The 19,958-nt window shown below is 43.4% G+C and overlaps 1 protein-coding gene across 7 annotated transcripts in view; it reads right to left on the bottom strand.

The window, feature by feature from the left end:
- Positions 1-19,958, bottom strand: part of vps13d (vacuolar protein sorting 13 homolog D) — a 116,219-nt gene that overhangs the window by 45,799 nt on the left and 50,462 nt on the right. For all 7 annotated transcript variants that reach the window (XM_061686772.1, XM_061686805.1, XM_061686775.1 and 4 more), the window contains 9 exons: positions 17,027-17,189; positions 14,569-14,643; positions 10,657-10,863; positions 10,084-10,173; positions 8,774-8,914; positions 8,557-8,682; positions 3,868-3,942; positions 2,193-2,295; positions 1,649-1,801 (listed from right to left, as the gene is read on the bottom strand). In XM_061686772.1, the coding sequence (XP_061542756.1) occupies positions 1,649-1,801; positions 2,193-2,295; positions 3,868-3,942; positions 8,557-8,682; positions 8,774-8,914; positions 10,084-10,173; positions 10,657-10,863; positions 14,569-14,643; positions 17,027-17,189 (1,133 nt within the window). The remainder of the gene's footprint in view (positions 1-1,648; positions 1,802-2,192; positions 2,296-3,867; positions 3,943-8,556; positions 8,683-8,773; positions 8,915-10,083; positions 10,174-10,656; positions 10,864-14,568; positions 14,644-17,026; positions 17,190-19,958) is intronic.

Here is a 19,958-nt window from a genome sequence, read left to right as displayed (position 1 = left end):
AAACAGAATACAATGATTTGCAAATCATGTTCAACCTATATTTAATTGAAAACACTACAAAGACAAGATATTTAATGTTCAAACTGATTGATTTTTATCAAATAATCAATAACCTTTATCGTTGTAACACGTTCCAAAAAAGCTGGGATAGGTGGCAAAAACGACTGAGAAAGTTGAGGAATGCTCATCAGACACCTGTTTGGAACATCCCACAGGTGAACAGGCTAATTGGGAACAGGTGGGTGCCATGATTGGGTAAAAAATAGTCAAACAGTTTAAGGACAATGTTCCTCAACGTACAATTGCAAGGAATTTAGGGATTTCATCATCTACGGTCCATAATATCATCAAAAGTTTCAGAGAATCTGGAGAAATCACTGCATGTAAGCGGCAAGGCCGAAAACCGACTTTGAATGCCCGTGACCTTCGATCCCTCAGGTGGCACTGCATTAAAATCTGACATCAATGTGTAAAGGATATCACCACATGGGCTGAGGAACACTTCAAAAAACCAATGTCAGTAAATACGGTTTGGCACTACATCCGTAAGTGAAACTCTAATATGCAAAGCAAAAGCCATTTATCAACAACACCCGGAAACGCTGCAGTCTTCTCTTGGCCCGAGCTCATCTGAAATGGACTGATGCAAAGTGGAAAACTGTTCTGTGGGCCGACGAGTCCACATTTCAAATTGTTTTTGGAAATTGTGGACGTCGTGTCCTCCGGGCCAAAGAGGAAAAGAACCATCTGGATTGTTATTGACACAAAGTTCAAAAGCCAGCATCTGTGATGGTATGGGGCTGTGTTAGTGCCAATGGCATGGGTAACTTCACACATCTGTGAAGGCACCATTGATGCTGAAAGGTACATACAGGTTTTGGAAACATATACTGCCATCAAAGCAACGTCTTTTTCATGGACACCCCTGCTTATTTCAGCAAGACAAGGCCAAACCACATTCTGCACGTGTTACAACAGCGTGGCTTCGTAGTAAAAGAGTGCGGGTACTAGACTGGCCTGCCTTCAGTCCAGACCTGTCTCCCATTGAAAACGTGTGGCGCATTATGAAGCGTAAAATACGACAACGGAGATCCCGGACTGTTGAACAGCTGAAGCTGTACATCAAGCAAGAATGGGAAAGAAATCCACCTACAAAGCTTCAACAATTAGTGTCCTCAGTTCCCAAACGCTTATTGAATGTTGTTAAAAGAAAAGGTGATGTAACACAGTGGTAAACATGAGCCTGTCCCAGCTTTTTTGGAACGTGTTGCAGCCATAAAATTCTAAGTTAATGATTATTTGCTAAAAACAATCAAGTTTAACAGTTTGAGAATTAAATATATTGTCTTTGTAGTGTATTCGATTAAATATAGGTTGAACATGATCTGCAAATCACTGTATTCCGTTTTTATTTATGTTTAACACAACGTCCCAACTTCATTGGAATTGGGGTTGTCGTATGCTTATGTTGAAATTAGAGACTATTTTGCTTATGATTGTTCTTTATTACAATATTTGAGCGACTGTCTGTCACTGGCACATTTTGCTTGAGTATATGTTGATACAGAAGTATTTGTGACAACTTGAGACAATTGTAACATTATGCTACATTTTTCAGTAATATGTATTGGTAGTTTAAGAAATATACCTATGGCGAAGTTTCTCTCGTGCTTCAAACTCAAACGGAATCTCCTCCCCAGGAAACACCTCTCTCCACTGACTGACATTGTGGCTATCATCATTGCTTGGACCGTGGATGTCTCCAATAGAGTCTGCACTACTGCTGTGAGAAAGTGCCACTCTGAAAGAAAATTTCAAGAACTTTAGCTGCTGAAGGGAAGTTAGTAAAAGGTCTTCCATCAATGGCAGTCCTGGGACATACTGGAACTCAAATGAAAGCCTCCAAAGAGAGTAAAACAGTCATGAAAAGTGTAGTGGTTCATTGCCAGAATTTCTATTCCTATTTTTCAAGTAGTAAATAGTAAACTTCAAGCAACAGACGACGTGGCCATCAACCTGCTTGCTAGTCCATTGGCCAAACAAATCAAGTTTCTTTGCAGTAAATCTCTGGAATTTGTAAAAGTTAAATACATACTGTACTTTGTCAAACTGCTTATCTAAGATGAAACTCTTGAGAACTGCATCATTATACTATGCCAATGTATAACGTGCATGGGAATAGTTGCACCAACCTTGTGGGTGTTGTAGTCAGAGTGGCAAACCACATGGTACAGCCAGTATTGTTGCGCAGAGCATATGGCACAAATGGCTGCCTCTTCTTAGAAAGCTTAACACCTGTTGTAAATGGTTAAAAAAAAAAAAAAAAGGGGTCTGTGATTTTCCGCTATATGCGTAATGTCGTGACCAAACCCGAAAAACAGGTTAGCAGACTGGTGTATGCTGCGATTACTAGCATAACTACGGGTTGATGACATGATACTGAGAGCCAAGCCACCTCGTTCAACATCACTGTGTAACCTCACAAATGCGCTTCTGGAAGAATGGCCAAAAATTCTCATAAACACGCTCCTAAAGGTTGTGTACAGCCTTCTCAGAAGAGTTGACGCTGTTGTCATATTAAACCCTTTTGATGAAGAAGTGGATGTCACTTCAGATCATATGTGAGTCAAGGCAGGTGAGCGAATACTTTTGGCAATATAGTAGTGTATGTATTACCTTGGAATACAATATACACTATATTGCCATATTCGCTCACCTGCCTTGACTCACATATGATTTTCAGTGATATCCCATTCTAAATCCATATGGTTTAATATGATGTTGGTCTACCTTTTGCAGTTGTAGCAGCTTCAACTCTTGGTCTACCTTTTGCAGTTGTAGCAGCTTCAACTCTTGTGGGAAGGCTTTGAACCACGTTTAGGAGTGAGTTTATGGAAATTGTTGCCCATTCTTCCAGGAGCATATTTGTGAGGTCACACACTGATGATGGACGAGAAGGCCTGGCTCACAGTCAACTAGAAATCAACCCAAAGGGGTTCTATCGTGTTGAGAGCAGTACTTTGTGCAGGCCAGTCAAGTTCATCCATACCAAATTCTCTCACCTATGCCTTTATGGACCTTGCATTGTGCACCGGTGCACATACATGTTGGAACAGGAAGGGGTAATCCCCAAACTGTTTGACCGTCCAAAATCTCTTGGTATGCTGAAGCATTCATAGTTCATTTCACTGGACCTCAGGGGCTAATATTTTGGACATTTAAAATTTTGTGGGAACAGTTTGGAGTTGGCACCTTCCTGCTTCAACATGACTGTGCATCAGTGGACAAATCAAGGTTCATAAAGACACATAAGAGTTTGATGTGGATGAACTTGACTGGCCTGAACAATCCTGACCTCATCTCTATAGAACACTTTTGGATGAGTTAGAGCGGAGAAGGAGCCAGGCCTTCTCATCCAACATCAGTGTGTAACCTTATAAATGCATTTCTGGAAAGATTGTTCATATATCAGAATCAGAATCATCTTAATTTGCCAAGTATGTCCAAAACACACAAGGAATTTGTCTCCGGTAGTTGGAGCCGCTCTAGTACAACTAATTTACAATTTACAGAACACTTTGGGGACAAAGACATTGACAAAAATATTATATAAAATATATATATATAAATATAAATGTCTATTTTATATATATATATATATATATATATATATATATATATATATATATATAAAAATAGACTGAAAAATATCTGAGTCAAGACAGGTGAGCATATACTTTTGGTAATTTAGGGAACCTGGTACCCTTTCTGGAAAACTAATGAAGATAGGCTAATTTGTATAGAATGAACTGAAACTGAGTGTGTTGTTGCAAGAGGGGATCAGGATCACTCAACTCTCAAATGTACCTTTGGAGTCTGTTTGCTGATCGAAATTGGTCAAGCTGGCTGTGCTCTGAGTTCTAAGGTAGGACATGGGAGCACCTGAGGAAAGACAGACAGTTAAAACAATAACAAGAAAAACATCTGGATATCTATCCATCCATCCATCTTGTCTGTCTTCATTGGGGTCCCTGGTGAGCTGGGGCCCATCCCAGCTGACTTTGGGTTGAGAAGCAGGGTCATAGCTCGAAACTGCGACTAAAATGGTCGCCTATGCAACTCTTTTTTCAGTGTGCACGAATAAAAATTTGATCTGGTTGCACTTGCATGAGTGCCTGTTTTAATACTCCCTCTAACACAGTCTAACTATAGAAAACATAGTGGTTGAAAGTCACCGTATTTTTCACTGCTTTAGTCAATCTCCTCCACTCGCTCTCCTGTTCAGAAGAGAGAGGGCGGTGCGCTATTATGAACAGCCAACGGCCATAACGGCTGCGTGTGCGCCGCCCCCTCTCCAAGGCTGAGAGCAAGCCTCGAATGGCGGAGGACCCTCTGTCGCTGGGTGAGGAGGTGTCACCGACAACGGCGCAGATAGTACTGTGGTACCCACTCAGATTTAATAACGTCATCGATCCGTCCCCTCTACTTTTTAATCACTCCCCCTTCCTGAAGTCTGATATAAAACTTGGCAAGGCAGAAGAATATTACAAGCAAGACATTCATGCTTCTCACGTAAAATACTACCTGAATGTATTACGTTTTGTTGTATGTTTGTAAGGCTGGGAAGCGTTGGGAGCACATAACTGTGGCCTTACGTGTCACGAGTTTTATAAATTCCGACTTTCTGTGGAAATTATAAACCTTCACCGTACCGGGTCTCACGCTCCACACTGTAAAACATGAATCGTTTGCTCAACTTTAAACTAAGTAACAATTAACACTTAGCTATATAAGTCATGTGGCATGTAATCAACACTATCTGAATACCTTCAATGTATCTGTGGAAAGAGTAACATTTTCTCTCTCTTTTTTTTGAAGCTTTGGAGCAACACCTAATTTATTTACAGTGTGCGACCAGTGAACAAAAACAAAGCGTATTTTCAAAAAAATTTACATTTTTATGCTGTATGCACTAGTTGAATGCAGCCCTATGGGGAGCAAAAGCCAATGCAAACTGTAAGACGGTCCCAAGCCCGGATAAATGCAGAGGGTTGCGTCAGGAAGGGCATCCGGCTTAAAGCTTTGCCAAACAAACATGAGCGTTCATCCAAAGAATTCCATACCGGGTCGGTCGTGGCCCGGGTTAACAACATCCGCCACCGGCACCGTCAAACTGCAGGGCGCCGGATCATTAACTATGGTGTAAACATGCTACATTAGCAGTGCACGGAACATTAAATATGATGCAAATAAGATACATTCGAGGCATTAGATCTAAATGTAGTACATTACAGGTGTATAGAACATTGAATATGACGTAAATATGAGGATACCAGACCACAAAATAAGGGACACATATGCATCTGGGTAGTTTTCTGTGCTCAGTGAATATGAACGCAGTGATATTATAGACTGGATCACTTGAAAATACATGGACAAACAGTGCCATGAAAAAATATTGACCCTCTTCTCAAACTGTTATATTTTTGCATATTTTCTCACTTTGTTTAAATCATCAAAAGAAAAAAATTTAAATATCAGACAAAGATAACCCAAGTAGACATAAAATGCTGTTTTTAAATGGGGATTTTACTGATTAAGAAAAAAAATGTCAAAGCTACCTGGCCCTGTGTGAAAAAGTAATGGCCCCCCTTCTTAAATCATGAATTAACTGTGGCTAATCACATTTTCTGTTGCATTTTCACTGACCACACCCAAACGTGATTACCTCCAGACCTGTTCAATTGAGAAATCAATTAAATAGAACCTGTTTGACAAAATGAAATCGGCCAAAAGATCCCAAAAAAAAAGCTAAAACAAAATGCTACGATCCAAAGAAATTCAAGAATAGACGAGAAATAAAGCAATTGACTATTACTCTGCAAAGGGTTACACAGCAATTTCTAAATTCCAGCGAACCACGGTGAGAGCCATTATCCTCAAATGGAGAAAACGGGGAACAGTGGTGAACCTTCCCAGGAGTGGTCGGTTTACAAAAATTACCCTAAAAGGACAGCGAACACTCATCCAGGAGGTCACAAAGGAACCTAGGAAAACTTCTTAAGAACTGCAGGACTCCCTTGCCTCAGTTAAGGGCAGTGGTAATGAGTCAACAGTAACAGTTTGGGCAAAAATGGCATCCATAGCAGAGTTACAAGGTGAAAAGCATCTGAATGATTTCCAAGACATTTGGGAGAATATTCTATAGACTGATGAGACCAAAGTTGCATGTTTTGGACGTTATGTGTCTCATTACATCTGGCATAAATGTAACACAGCATTTCAGAAAAAGAACATCATACCAACAGTTAAATATGGTGGTGGTAGTGTGATGGTCTGCATTGCTCTGCATTGCTCCTTCAGGACCAGGATGACTTGCTGTGAGTGACTGAACCATCAATTCTGCTCTTTACCAGAGAATCTTAATGGAGTATGTTTTGCCCATCAGTTCGTGACCTCAAGCTGATCTTGGGTTCTGCAGCAGGACAAAGACCCAAAATACACCAGCAAGTCAACTTCTGAATGGCTTAAAAAAAATTAAGGTTTTGGAATGGCCTAGTCAAAGTCTGGACTTGAATCCGATTAAGATACAGTGGCATGATCTTAAAAAGGCCGTACATGCTCGAAAACCCTCCATTGTTGTTGATTCTACAAGGAAGAATGGAACAAAATATTCCCAAAGAGATGTAAAAGACTCATCGCGGTTATAGATAATGATCGATTTCAGTTGTTGCTGCTGAGGGAGGCCCAACCAGTAATTAGGTTTACGAGGCCATTTCTTTTTGACACAGGGTCAGGTAGCTTTGAATAGTTATTTTTCCTTAACAAATGAAATCACTGTTTGGAAAACTTCAATTTATGTTTACTTGGGTTATCTTTGTCTGATATTTACGTTTGTTTAATGTTCTCTCTTTGTCTGCGTGGGTTTTCTCCAGGTACTTCAGTTTCCTCCCAAATACATGCATGGTAGGTTAATTGAAGACTTTTTGTGTCTGTAGGTGTAAATGTGAGTGTGAATGGTTGTTTGTTTATATGTGCCCTGCGAATGGCTGGCGACCAGTTCTGGACTCTCGCCCAGAGTCACCTGGGGTAGGCGCCTATTTAAATGAACAGGTCATTTAAATAGACACATTGCTCCATCTTGTGATCGGATCGGTGATCGTTTTTTTAAACTCAGTGATCGGCCCAAAAATCCTGATTGTGTAAAGCCTGCTTACGACACTCACCATTACTCTGGACTGTTGAACTCAAGTATTTAAAGTCCTCCACCCTCGCTATCTCTTCTCCCTGTAGCCTCACTCATTCATGCACATATATTCTGTCTTACTTCGGCTAGTCTTCATTTTTCATCCTATTTAGTGCCTTTCTAACTTGCCCCTTACTAATCATTGCTACTTCCTGGTCCACCACACTTGCCTCTTCCTTCTCTCTCATTTTCCTCATTCATCAACTCCTCAAAGTATTCTTTCCATCTATCAAGCACACGACTGGCACCAGTCAAGATTTACATCTCTATCCTTAACCACCCTAACCAGCTACACATCCTTCCCATCTCTATGCCTCTGTCTGGCCAACCTGTTTTAATATTTTCCTCCTTCTATAGTGTCCAACCTGACATACATGTCATCGTATGCCTCGTTTGGCCTTGGCCACCTCGACCTTAGCCATATGTCGCATCTCCATGAATTCTTGTCTCCTCTCCTCAGTCCTCTCAGTGTCCCACTTCTTCTCAGCTAACCTCTTGTATGATTTCCTGTACTTTGAGATTCCACCACCAAATCTCCGTCTCCCCTTTCTGACCGGAAGATACACCAAGTACTCTCGTGCCTGTCTCTCTGATCACCTTGGCTGTCGTGGTCCAGTCTTCTGGAAGTTCCTCCTGTCAACTGTCTCACCTCTTCTCGAAAAACCGCACAACACTCGTCCTTTCTTAGTTTCAACAACATGGTTCTCTGCTCTGCCTTTGTCTTCTTAATCTTCCTCCACACCACCAGAGTCATCTTATGCTTATGCTGTTTTGTTTGAAGCCACCCACTTTTTAAGTGAGCAAAAGTATTGGAACAGACATAATTAACAAATTAAATAATAATAATTAAATTAACTTAAAGTGAATAACATTTAATATTTGGTGGCATAACCCTTACTTGGAATAACTGCATCAAGACTGCGACCCATTGACTTCATGAGACTGTTGCATTCTTCATTTGAAATGCTTTTCCAGGCCTTTAGTGCAGCCTCTTTATTTTTGTTTGTTTCTGGGGGTTTTCCCATCAGTCTCCTTTTCAGGAGGTAAAATGCATGCTCTATTGGGTGAAGGTCCGGTGATTGATGATAAAGCTTCTCCCAATTCGTTAGGATAAATGTTTCTGTAAATTGCCAGACAAAATGGATTTCGTACACTGCTACCATCATCAATTAAGACGAGTTAGCCCGTTCCAGAAGCAGCCATGCAAGCCCAAGTCATGACATCCGCCATGCTTCACAGATGAGCTTGTGTGTTTTGGATCATAAAGCATATCCATTCTTTCTTAATTAATGAATTGTGTTGTAACTCACTCTGTCCAAAGCTGGGCGGGTCAACTGAGGAGCCTATCCAGGACAAGGTGGGTGAAGACTGACTACTACATTCATCCTTGTTACAGTAGTCTGCTATCCAGGAGGTCTTGGTTGTGTTGTACTGCTCTGTTTCAACCAAATAGAAAAGCGTTCAACATCGTTCAGCTGTGCAAATGGTCTGTTTGAAACACCTCAGTGAAATATTGCTTTGACTCACCCAATAGGACGGAAGTGATGTTGACATCAAGTCGCTGCTTGGCTCGAACACCCATCTTGAGACGGGGAGGATGCAATCGGCTCGCTTCTTGCTTCTGCCAGGACAGGAAGCAAGGCCAGGGCTCGATAAATGGCTCCCAGCCTGTCACACACACGACACACAATTTAAAATCAGTACACGGTTCACATATAAACAGTCCATACAGAATTACGTCACAATTACAAGTTCTTTTTTGTCAGCTAATACATGAAGCTTTACACACACAAAGGTTAAGTATGAAAGTTGTCTATAAAACTTTAGGTAATATGTGCCTTTTTTGGACATAATATCCAGGTCTAACAATATTCATCAAACTTGTCAGGATGCTGTTAATAGATTTGATCCAAAAAAGTATTGCATTTCGAATGGTTGTTGTCTGAACAGTAGGGCTACATGATATTGGAAAACAATGACATTGTGATTAGTTTTTTTTATTTTTTATTTTTTTTTTTAAAACTGCGATATATATTGCGAAAATACAAAAAATACAGGATAACATACTCATGACATGAAAACGAGCACACATTTCTCTTTTCCCCTCTGTTGTTTGGGCAGTTTACAGTAGTTTCTGTAGAAAAGAAAGCTTGCAAAAAGGTAACTCAGTCATTTGTGTGAACTCTACCAGTATTTAAATGCACAGTAGTATTGAATAGGTAACTGTCCAGACATGAAGTTGTAATAATTTTGTTTCATGCCCAGTTATACTCTATTGTCATTACCACATCCCTTACATTTTTTGCAATCAATCTGTTATTTTAAACACACGTTTTAACATATTATGCATTCATATTTCTAAATTTTAGTTTTTTGTTGTGTACACCTGAATTCTTTCTCTTCAGAGTACCCATAGCTCTGGAGAGCACCCCTCCCTGTCCGCCCAAATGTAATCTTTTGCATCACGCATTAGTTTTATTCTGAACAGCGATACAGGAAACACAGGTGGTGGACATTGTTTTCCGTGTCCTCATCCATAGTTATCATACAAGCAGATAAGTATAGAACAGTCTGGGCTGCTCTGCGTTGTTTGAAGGTTTATAATTTACTGTAATGTCGGCGCTAATCTTATTTGCATGTCCAAACAGGTCCCTCTGCTGGTCTTTAATATTACAGTTGATTCACTGCATATTAAGCACACCAACATCGCAGCGGACCCTGCAATGTGACTATTGCGCACATGTACATCGTGATGACGATGCTCAAACTATATCTTGCAGCCCAACTGAACAGGCAATGAGTTCAAATCATAGACACAAAAGGTCCATTGTAATTACCCGACAGTTGTCTGTTGTAGTAGTCTCCTGAAAGACTAAAGCAAGCGTTGCCTTCTTGGGTGGAACCAATACGCTGCAACACATTCAGCCCTGTAATAACAAACAATACGCAGGTCACAATTGGGACTTGAACCATTAAGGTTTAAGACATTTAATAATTGCTTAGCTTTTCAAACTTATTTTCACATTCATTGAGTGTTGTGAGTGTGTAATGTGCAAAAATATTTATTCATCAATTTTCTATGGCAATTGTGCTCAATACGTTCGTTGATGAGCAGGAGGCTATTATATGAGCTGCCTTTGGGCAAGTGGCAGGGTACAGCCTGAAATGATTGCCAGTCAACCATAGTGCACCTACAGACAGAAAAAAAACATCCACACTCACATTCCCACCTATGGAGGATATAGAGTCTTCAATTAACTTAACATGCATGTTTTTGGAATGTGGGAGGAAGCCGAAGTACCTGCACAAAACCCAAGAAAGCACGAGGAAAGCCTGCAACCTCCACATGCTTGCAAGGCACGTGCTAATCACTACTCAACGATCTTATATTTTAAGTAAATAAGACTTACTGGAGAAGGTGAGCTCTGCAAGGGGTATGTCACAGTCCAAACAGTCATCTATGAAACAAATGCAGATGCTCTCTGCCTTTACTTCTATCCCAGACAGCGCAGAAGCCTGACTGAAAGAACCAGAATCAGTTCTGGAACGTTCTTTGGACCGGCCTGCAATGTTCTCAGCATTCTCCAGCAGCCACATTGCAGCCTGATCCAGACGACCTAAGAGACACAAAATGGGTTTAATCTAAATGAAAGTGAAACTCAGTTAGGGGCATATGCTCCCGTGTACTTGAGTCAGAAAACACATGCAGCTCTGCGCTTCTCTGGCTGCGCAGATTCTCCCAGCGTTATAAATCAAGCTATTTTATCGAGTAAAGGGGCACGTCACTTTTTAGATGTATAAAACTTCAGGACAAAGTGACGACAAACCCTTTATCCCCAGTCTCGTAATTTGAAGGTTGCTACATTAATTAGATAAGAGTTCTAGACGGCCAGATGTTTCTTTCCTCGAACTCAAACACACACAACAATGCAGGTAGTGAGATTTAAGGAAAATTTAATGAGATCTAACATGGGGACTCTACAGGGAAACAATACAGAGAAAAAAACAACAACCAAAGGACAGAGAAACATTGGCAAAGGAAACTGATGTGTGATGTGAGGTTGGGAGTGAGCATGGGATGACAATGCGTATAGCTGGGATTCCTGTTCTCGTTAGTTTAAACCCAAATATGCACTAATCTGTACTTTTAGTAGACCACAAATTTGACTTACGTGTGTTGACCAATTCAGGCAGGGAGGTCGACCTTCCGGGGGTTGGCAAGAGCTGGCAAGAGCGACCACGAGGGATGGTTTAGAGAAAAAGGAAGGAAAGAAGAAAAGACGCACTTCAGGTGCAGGATGCCCGGCGCGCTGGCAGTGGCAATGCTTGCCACGCAGTCAGGGAAAAACTCGCGCCACAATTACTTCCCAACGGAGCCTTTTCCGTAAACTGACCCACACCCAAAAGGGTAGCTTCGGGGAAGTGGCAGGTGCTTCATGCGGTCCACGCTTGGCAGCACGGCAGGGAAGTTCGGTGTCTCCCAGCCTCTCTGTCGTGAGAGGTGGGGGCTCCCGGGCTGGGCCAGACCTTCGGCATGTTGAACAACAAGAGAGTGAGAGAGCGAGCGAGAGCCCAGGACAAAGGAACTTCAGAGAGCGACATTACAGCCTTCCATTTTTGACAAAATGGAAGGTAGAATGTGCCTCTAGAATCGCATTTGATTTTAGGATAATTTGTGGTTTAAAACCAGTGGAATAAAATATTAATTACTGGATTTAAGAATTTTGCACTGTCACGCCCCCATCCTCTTTAATCCCTGTAACGAATGTTCCAAGTGTATGTGATTGTTGAGAACACTAATATTTGCAATGTGGCATTTGAAATATTTCATCTGGTTCAGTTGACAACAGATTTTTTTAGACATTAAAATTTGCAGAAATAGTCACTAGTGGCGTTCATGTAAAGTTCTTAAAATATTAGATCACATTCAAATCCAGTGAAGATTGTGATTAGTTAATCCGGGTTTTGCAGTGACTTTCCGCCACCTGTGGGTGCCGCTAGTGCCCCATCCATTGTCCCAGCCCAGATGGGCAGGTGTCACAGAAAACAGCAGGAAGGAGAAGTCTTTGTTTGTGAGCCTCTTCAGACTGGCTGGTGGTGGGAAGTTAATTAATTTAGTGTTCTGGTGCGAAACAAGATGTCTGTGTCTCAGCTTTGATGCTCCTGGCTTGTAAATCACTTCGCGTCTGTGTGCGAAGTTGAATCTCGCATCTCCGTGGTCGTCTACCTTGGCGTGGGGAGCGGCGATAGCGATGCCGCTTGGTCTGGAGTTTTGGGGTCACAGTCCCATCGGGCGAGAGCATGTCCGTTACACGTGTAACTTCTTCTTTAAGAGGCTCCCGTGTCCTCCACTCGTTACCTGTATTAATGGCTTCTGTTTGAACTCATCAGTATAAAAGACACCTGTCCACAACCTCAAACAGTCACACTCCAAACTCCACTATGGCCAAGACCAAAGAGCTGTCAAAGGACAACAGAAACAAAATTGTAGACCTGCACCAGGCTGGGAAGACTGAATCTGCAATCGGTAAGCAGCTTGGTGTGAAGAAATCAACTGTGGGAGCAATTACTACAAAATGGAAGACATACAAAATCAGTGATAACCTCGCTCTGCCCAAGATCTCACCCGGTGGGGTCAGAACTGTGAGCAAAAATCCCAGAACCACACGGGGGGACCGAGTGAATGACCTGCAGAGAGCTGGGACCAAAGTAACAAAGGCTACCATCAGTAACACACGAGACTGCCAGGGACTCAGATCCTGCAGTGCCAGATGTGTCTCCCTGCTTAAGACAGTACATGTCCAGGCCTGTTTGAAGTTTGCTAGACAGCATTTGGATGACCCAGAAGAAGACTGGGAGAATGTCATATGGTCAGATCAAACCAAAATAGAACTTTTTGGTCAAAACTAAACTTGTTGTGTTTGGAGGAGAAAGAATGCTGAGCCGCATCCAAAGAACACCATACCTACTGTGAAGCATGGTGGTGGAAAAATCATGCTTTGGGGCTGTTTTTGTGCAAAGGCACCAGGACGACAGATGTGTGTAAAAGAAAGAATGAATGGGGCCATGTATCGTGAGATGTTGAGTGAAAACCATCTTCCATCAGCAAGGGCATTGAAGATGAAACGTGGCTTGGTCTTTCAGCATTGATCCCAAACACCGCCCGGGCAACGAAGAAGTGGCTTCGTAAAAAGCATTTCAACGTCCTGGAGTGGCATAGCCAGTCTTCAGATCTCAACCCCAGAGAAAATCTTTGGAGGGAGTTGAAAGTCTGTGTTGACCAGCAACAACCCCACATCATCACTGCTCTAGAGGAGATCTGCAAGGAGGAAGGGGCCAAAATCGCAATAAGTGTGTGTGAAAACCTTGTGAAGACTTACAGAAAATGTTTGACCTCTGTCATTGCCAACAAAGGGTATATTGAGGTGAGAAAAATCAAACAATGTGGTTTTCTGGATTTTTTTTCTTCTCATTTTGTCTCTCATAGGTGAGGTATACCTATGATGAAAATTACAGGACTCTCATCTTTTTAAGCGGGAGAACTTGCACAATTGGTGGCTGACTAAATACCTCTTTGCCCTACTGTAAGTAAGTCATAAACGCACCTTCTTAGGCGCTACGCACTCTGGGTGGAGCAACCATGTAATGTGGGCGTTCACTGTCAAATCTGTGTGTGTGCGCATTGTGCCGTAGACTGAAGTTACTTACTTCTTCCACACTCTGGAGATTGCAGTAAGTATTGTGTATCTGTGAAGTTGAAGCATCATATGACACTTGAAGTTTGGAGGCAGTTAAAACAGACACCATACTACATGAAAGAGACACCCGGAAAGCTCCCCTTGCTGCGTTGAGGTGCATTACCGCACACTGAGCTCCTCTGGTTTCTTTAGTGAGACACTAACGATTTGATTTTTAACACACTAATGTCAAAAATCAAAACATGCAATATGCCAGTGACGGCACATCACTGACACCGATGCATGCAGTCATGAGGACAGTATTGCTTATGAATGAAGCGTGGCGGCAATGCGGCGATGATTAACTTCCATATCCCCTTCGGAGGTTGATTTTCACAGGGTGAAATATTTTCCTGGTAGATTTCAATGGCATTCGTATATCCCAGGAAAATGTATTCTACCCTCTGAAGACTTCAATGAGTCACGCCATTACGAGCAAATGAGCCGGACACACATGGGGAGTGTGGCAGAAGTCATTGCGGGAGAATCTGCGCACCTTGAGGGCAAGCCAGGCGCGTAAAATAGAGACTTATACACAAATGGCAGAATATGGCCGTTAGTGAATATCTCAGAGGTCAGACTTGCCTTTACAAAGGATAAGTGCCTTTTTACAGTCCTCTTTCCGAAAACCAAGATCTTGCAAATGCATCAGCTGCCCCTCTGTGGAAACAAAATCCATTTTCAATCAAGCATACAGTAAATCTTTCATACTGTATCAACCAAATACTGGTAATTACGAATCAATGAAACAACAGGTGAGGGACCAGACAAAGCATGGATAAAATACCCCTATGATGGTCAATATATATGGATTTCGGTTTCCCTTTCCTGGACCCGGGTCACCAGGGCCTGACCCACTGGAGCCAGGCCTGGATGTGGGTCTCGAAGGCGAGCGCCTGGTGGCCAGGCCTGCACCCACGGGGCCCGGCTGGGCACAGCCCGAAAGGGTAACGTGGGTTCCCCTTCCCATGGGCTCACGACCTGTGGGAGGGGCCATAGGGGTCGGTGCAGTGTGAGCTGGGCAGTGGCCGAACGCAGGGACCTTGGCGATCCGATCCCCGGCTACAGGAAGCTGGCTCTCGGGACGTAGAATGTCACCTCTCTGGCAGGGAAGGAGCCCGAGCTGGTGTGTGAGGTTGAGAAGTTACGACTAGATATAGTCGGGCTCACCTCCACACACGGCTTGGGCTCTGGTACCAGTCCTCTTGAGAGGGGTTGGACTCTCTCCCACTCTGGAGTTTGCCACAGTAAGAGGCACCGAGCAGGTGTGGGTATATTTATTGCCCCCGGCTCGGCGCCTGTACGTTGGGGTTCACCCCAGTGGACGAGAGGCTAGCCTCCCTCCGCCTTCGGCTGTGGCCGTAAAGTGGTCGCTGCCTCTCGTGGTGATAATCCACGAACCCGTTGGTGGACACCAACAGTGAGGGATGCTGTCAAGCTGAAGGAGTCCTATCGGGCTTTTTTGGCCTGTGGGACTCCTGACGCAGCTGATGGGTACCGGCTGGCCAAGCGGAATGCAGCTTTGGTGGTCGCTGAAGCAAAAACTCAGGCATGGGAGGAGTTCGGTGAGGCCATGGAGAAAGACTTCCGGACGGCTTAGAATAAATTCTGTTCCACCATCTGGCATCTCAGGCGGGGGAAGCAGTGCACCATCAACACTGTGTATAGTGACGATGGGGCGCTGCTGACCTTGACTCGGGACATTGTGAGTCAGTGGGGAGAATACTTAGACCTCTTCATGCCTTCCCATGAGGAAGCAGAGTCTGGGGTCTCTGAGGCGGGCTCTCCTATTTCTGGGGTTGAGGTCACCGAGGTGGTTAAAAAGCTCCTCGATGGCAAGGCTCTGGATGTTGTGGGGCTGTCCTGGTTGACAAGCCTCTGCAACATCGCATGGACATCGGGGACAGTGCCTCTGGATTGGCACTGGGGTGGTGGTCCCCCTTTAAAGAAGGGGAAACGGAGGTTGTGTACCTACTAAAGGGGGATCACACTCCTCAGCCTCTCTGGTAAGGTCTATTCAGGGGTGCTGGAGAGGAGGGTCCGTCGGGAAGACTTTAATGGACAGAATTTCTAGGCGCACCCGAGGCATAGAGGGGGTCTGGTTTGGTGGCCTCAGTATTGCATCTCTGGTTTTTGCAGATGATGTGGTTTTGTTGGCTTCATCAAGCTGTGATCTCTAACCCTCACTGGAGTGGTTCCCAGCCGAGTGTGAAGCGGCTGGGATGAAAATCACCACCTCCAAATCTGAGACCATGGTCCTCATTCGGAAAAGGGTGCAGTGACCTCTCCGGGTCGGGGATGAGATCCTGCCCCAAGTAGAGGAGTTCAAGTATGTTGGGGTCTTGTTCACGAGTGAGGGAAGAATTTAACGGGAGATCGACAGGCGGATCAGTGCAGCGTCTGCAGTGATGCGGACTTTGTATCGGTCCGTTGTGGTGAAGAAGGAGCTAAGCCAAAAGGCAAATCTCTCAATTTACCAGTCGATCTACGTTCCTAACCTCACCAATGGTCACGAGCTGTGAGTCATGACCGAAAGAACAAGGTCCCAGATACAAGCGGCCGAAATAAGTTTCCTCCGCAGGGTCTCCGGGCTCTCACTTGGAGATAGGGTGAGAAGCTCGGTCATCCGGGAGGAGCTCAGAGTAGAGCCGATGCTACTCCACATTGAGAGGACCCAGATGAGGTGGCTGGGGCATCTGATTAGGATGCCTCCCTGGTGAGGTGTTCTGCGCACGTCCCACCGGGAGGAGACCCTGGGGTCGACCCAGGACACACGGAGAGACTATGTCTTCCGGCTGGCCTCGGAACGCCTCGGGATACCCCCAGAAGAGCTGGATGAACTGGCTGGGGAGTGGGAAGTCTGGGCATCCCTGCTAAACCTACTGCCCCCGCGACCCGACCCAGGATAAGCGGAAGAAAATGGATGAATGGATAGATGGATGGATGAAACAACACATGACATCAATGATTACAGTTAAGCAATATTATTGTAGCAGTTTTGAAAATGTGGACTGAAACATTATATATACTGGCCTTTGCATACCTATATGGGCAAGATTTTTCTTCTTGTAAGACTCTTTGGGTGTTTCAAGAGGCACAGTGTCAGAGGCCTTTGGAGAATTTTCAGTAGGGATGGATCTGGCAATGGCCAAGAAGAGCTGAATGTCATTGTAAGATAGCCGGATGTCCAGAACAGGAAATTGGATCTGCAAGAAGATCACAGACAAATCTAATCAATTAACAGCTCAATAGACAGTCAATAGAACCAAGTCAATATATTCTGTGAAATGGTTTTCACTTAAATAACATAACAAAATAAAAATACATTAGTACCGATTTCAGTATTATCAATTGGTCCAAATACAGTACTTATGAAACACAGTAAAAATAGAGGAATTGCATATAACAGTGTAGCGAATACGCCCGATGGAACACGTTGTCAGCGGCAACCCCACTGGGTGATAACCCTGCATTTGTCTCTTCTGATCCTCAGCGAGCCAGTTTGTTTGCTCAAGACACAGGAAACCTGGTTTTCTTATCAACTGAACCATAAACTAATTAACAGTCCTCCCCTCCCCTCAACCATTCTTACTGGTTTATCTCCAACAAAGACCTTTTTTCTGCACAGCTGATATAACGACCAAAGGTTTGGCAAACCCTCCTTTCAACTGTGACAGTTTGGGACAAATGGACAACAATGGATCTGTCAGTTAGACAAGCCACAATGCAATTACTATTCTACTATGCCTTTTGCAGGAAGTCAAATGAAGCACAATGAACCGTCTGGGATCATTAATGGAGAGCGGGCAACACCCGCTGGCGTTCAAGAGTCACTGCAAGCCTTTTATCAATAACCACGGTTTTACCGCAGTCTATGGCTGTTTTGATATTTTACAAACTTTTGCACGAATGTTCACAGTGTATATGATGATACCAATGTCACTAATGACTTTTTTCCCACGTCTGCTGGTTAAATCTGCAAACCAAATATGACTGTGTTTACTTCAGAACAAACACAAAAATGTTACAAGTGTTCTTGGACAACAAATCAGAATCAGAATCATCTTTATTTGCCAAGTATGTCCAAAAACGCACAAGGAATTTGTCTCCGGTAGTTGGAGCCGCTCTAGTACAAATAAGGTGGAAACACTCATTGCATAGATTAACCATGGTGTGTGTGTGTGACAATGCAAAAGCTGGAAATTAATTTCTTACATCACCGGTTTAAACCACAGAAAATGTGAGAATGAAATCCAGTATTAAAGGCGTAGTCCTTCTTCCTGCTTTTGCCTTTGGGGGCAGCCCCCTTTTCTCCTTGGTACAAAAGGCCAGCACCTTGTTCTCTAGGCATACGGGTAATCTGCTCTGCTTATTTGGTATAAGATTTTTTCTTTTTTGGGCGATTGCTGAAAACGCTAGATTGCAGTATGCGTGGAGAAGGCAACGGTCTCGGAACAGCATTGTTGGCGGAGAAGCCATCCGGACAAGTGATGACTGCCCGGTCGAAGAATTTAACAAAATGAAACTGAACTGAACTGCTACCTTTTTGCAGGGTATCTGCTTTTTTGAAGGCGGGGGCCAGAGCCACCATTCTGTAAAGACGACAGCCAGGTGGATCGCGAACATTTTAATTTCTGTCAATAATTTCAGGCTTTGTGAGAATCTTCAAGAGAGGAAAACATCACTTTCATCAAAGACTGCTTTGAAGTCGAGGACAGCAACGAGGACAGTATCGATAGATCCTGTGTTGAACGTCCTGAGACAGCGAAGGCGTCGTAAGAGGTGACGCTGAGTTACCAGGAGCTGCAATACATCCCTACCCTAGGCACTACGGGAGTCTTTGGAAGACGACAGCTCAACCCTACAACTAAACGACTGGCTGAGAGCTATGGCGACTCCAGCTAAGACAGCAGACGACGCTTTGCGCCCAGAGCCCAAGGACAACACAACATGCCCATTCAACTTATACACAGTGGGTATTAATAAATGGGGAAAAACAGTGATAGATTTGAAAAGTTTGTGGAAGCAACAGAGACTATCGCAGGGAGCGATAATGTGCGGTTAGCAGAAGTTATACCTCACCCTACCGTCCCCATTACAAAAGAGAGGAAGAGAGAATGGATTCAATGGTGGATAGACAGATTGAAGTTACCGATGGGTCCAAATGTAAGTAACATAATTCCAGAGTTCGCCTATGATCCTATAGTGAAGTTACTTGCACAGAAAACAATGACAGAATATGAGCTACTAGACGCGAATGCAAAATTTGCTCGTCGTTATAAAGAGTGTGCTGAGTTACTTGATTTGTTGTGGGAGCTTGTGCGACACCAAAGAGAGAGAAACATCGAGACTGTGAGCCCTGTCCCAGAGGGGGATTCGACATGGAGCACCAACTCGGCCGAAATAGTTCTCCCACCAGGAGGTAGACATGTACGGGTCGAGTGAGACATCCAGTCGGAAGAAGAAGAAGACCTTCTGGAAGAGCTACTGCCTCATCAAAAAAGTAAGAGCAAAACCAAACACAAAGAAATGTCTAAAATATGGCCGCTTCTTAGGATGGAACCGCTCCCAAGTTTGTGGAGACGAATGGAGGACCGAAGATTTGCATATATCACGGGGAACCATGAGGAGCGGAGGACAGTTGCCTCCACGAAGTCCATTTATCTCTGATAATTGTAAACCTCGAAGGGCATTAACCCGCTTATACAATGGTAACTTGCCAACTAAAATAATTACTGTAACTACCAATTCATAATTTCATAGGCTTTGTAATCAAAATAGAAAGTTTCTATAAAGCAATTTATTTTCCTGTGCAATTACATTTTCTAGTTTGATAATATTAAATAACGACCGCAGGTATGACGATAAAATCAGTTTTTATCATTACACATACACTATATGGCCAAAAGTATTCGCTCACATGCCAAGTCACATGATTTGAAGTTAGATGCCCTTCTTAATCAATAGGATTTACT

The sequence above is a fragment of the Phycodurus eques genome, chromosome 1 (genome assembly GCF_024500275.1).
Source record: "Phycodurus eques isolate BA_2022a chromosome 1, UOR_Pequ_1.1, whole genome shotgun sequence".
In the NCBI taxonomy this organism is placed as follows: domain Eukaryota; kingdom Metazoa; phylum Chordata; class Actinopteri; order Syngnathiformes; family Syngnathidae; genus Phycodurus; species Phycodurus eques.
This window is presented reverse-complemented; position numbering and strand designations above follow the sequence as displayed.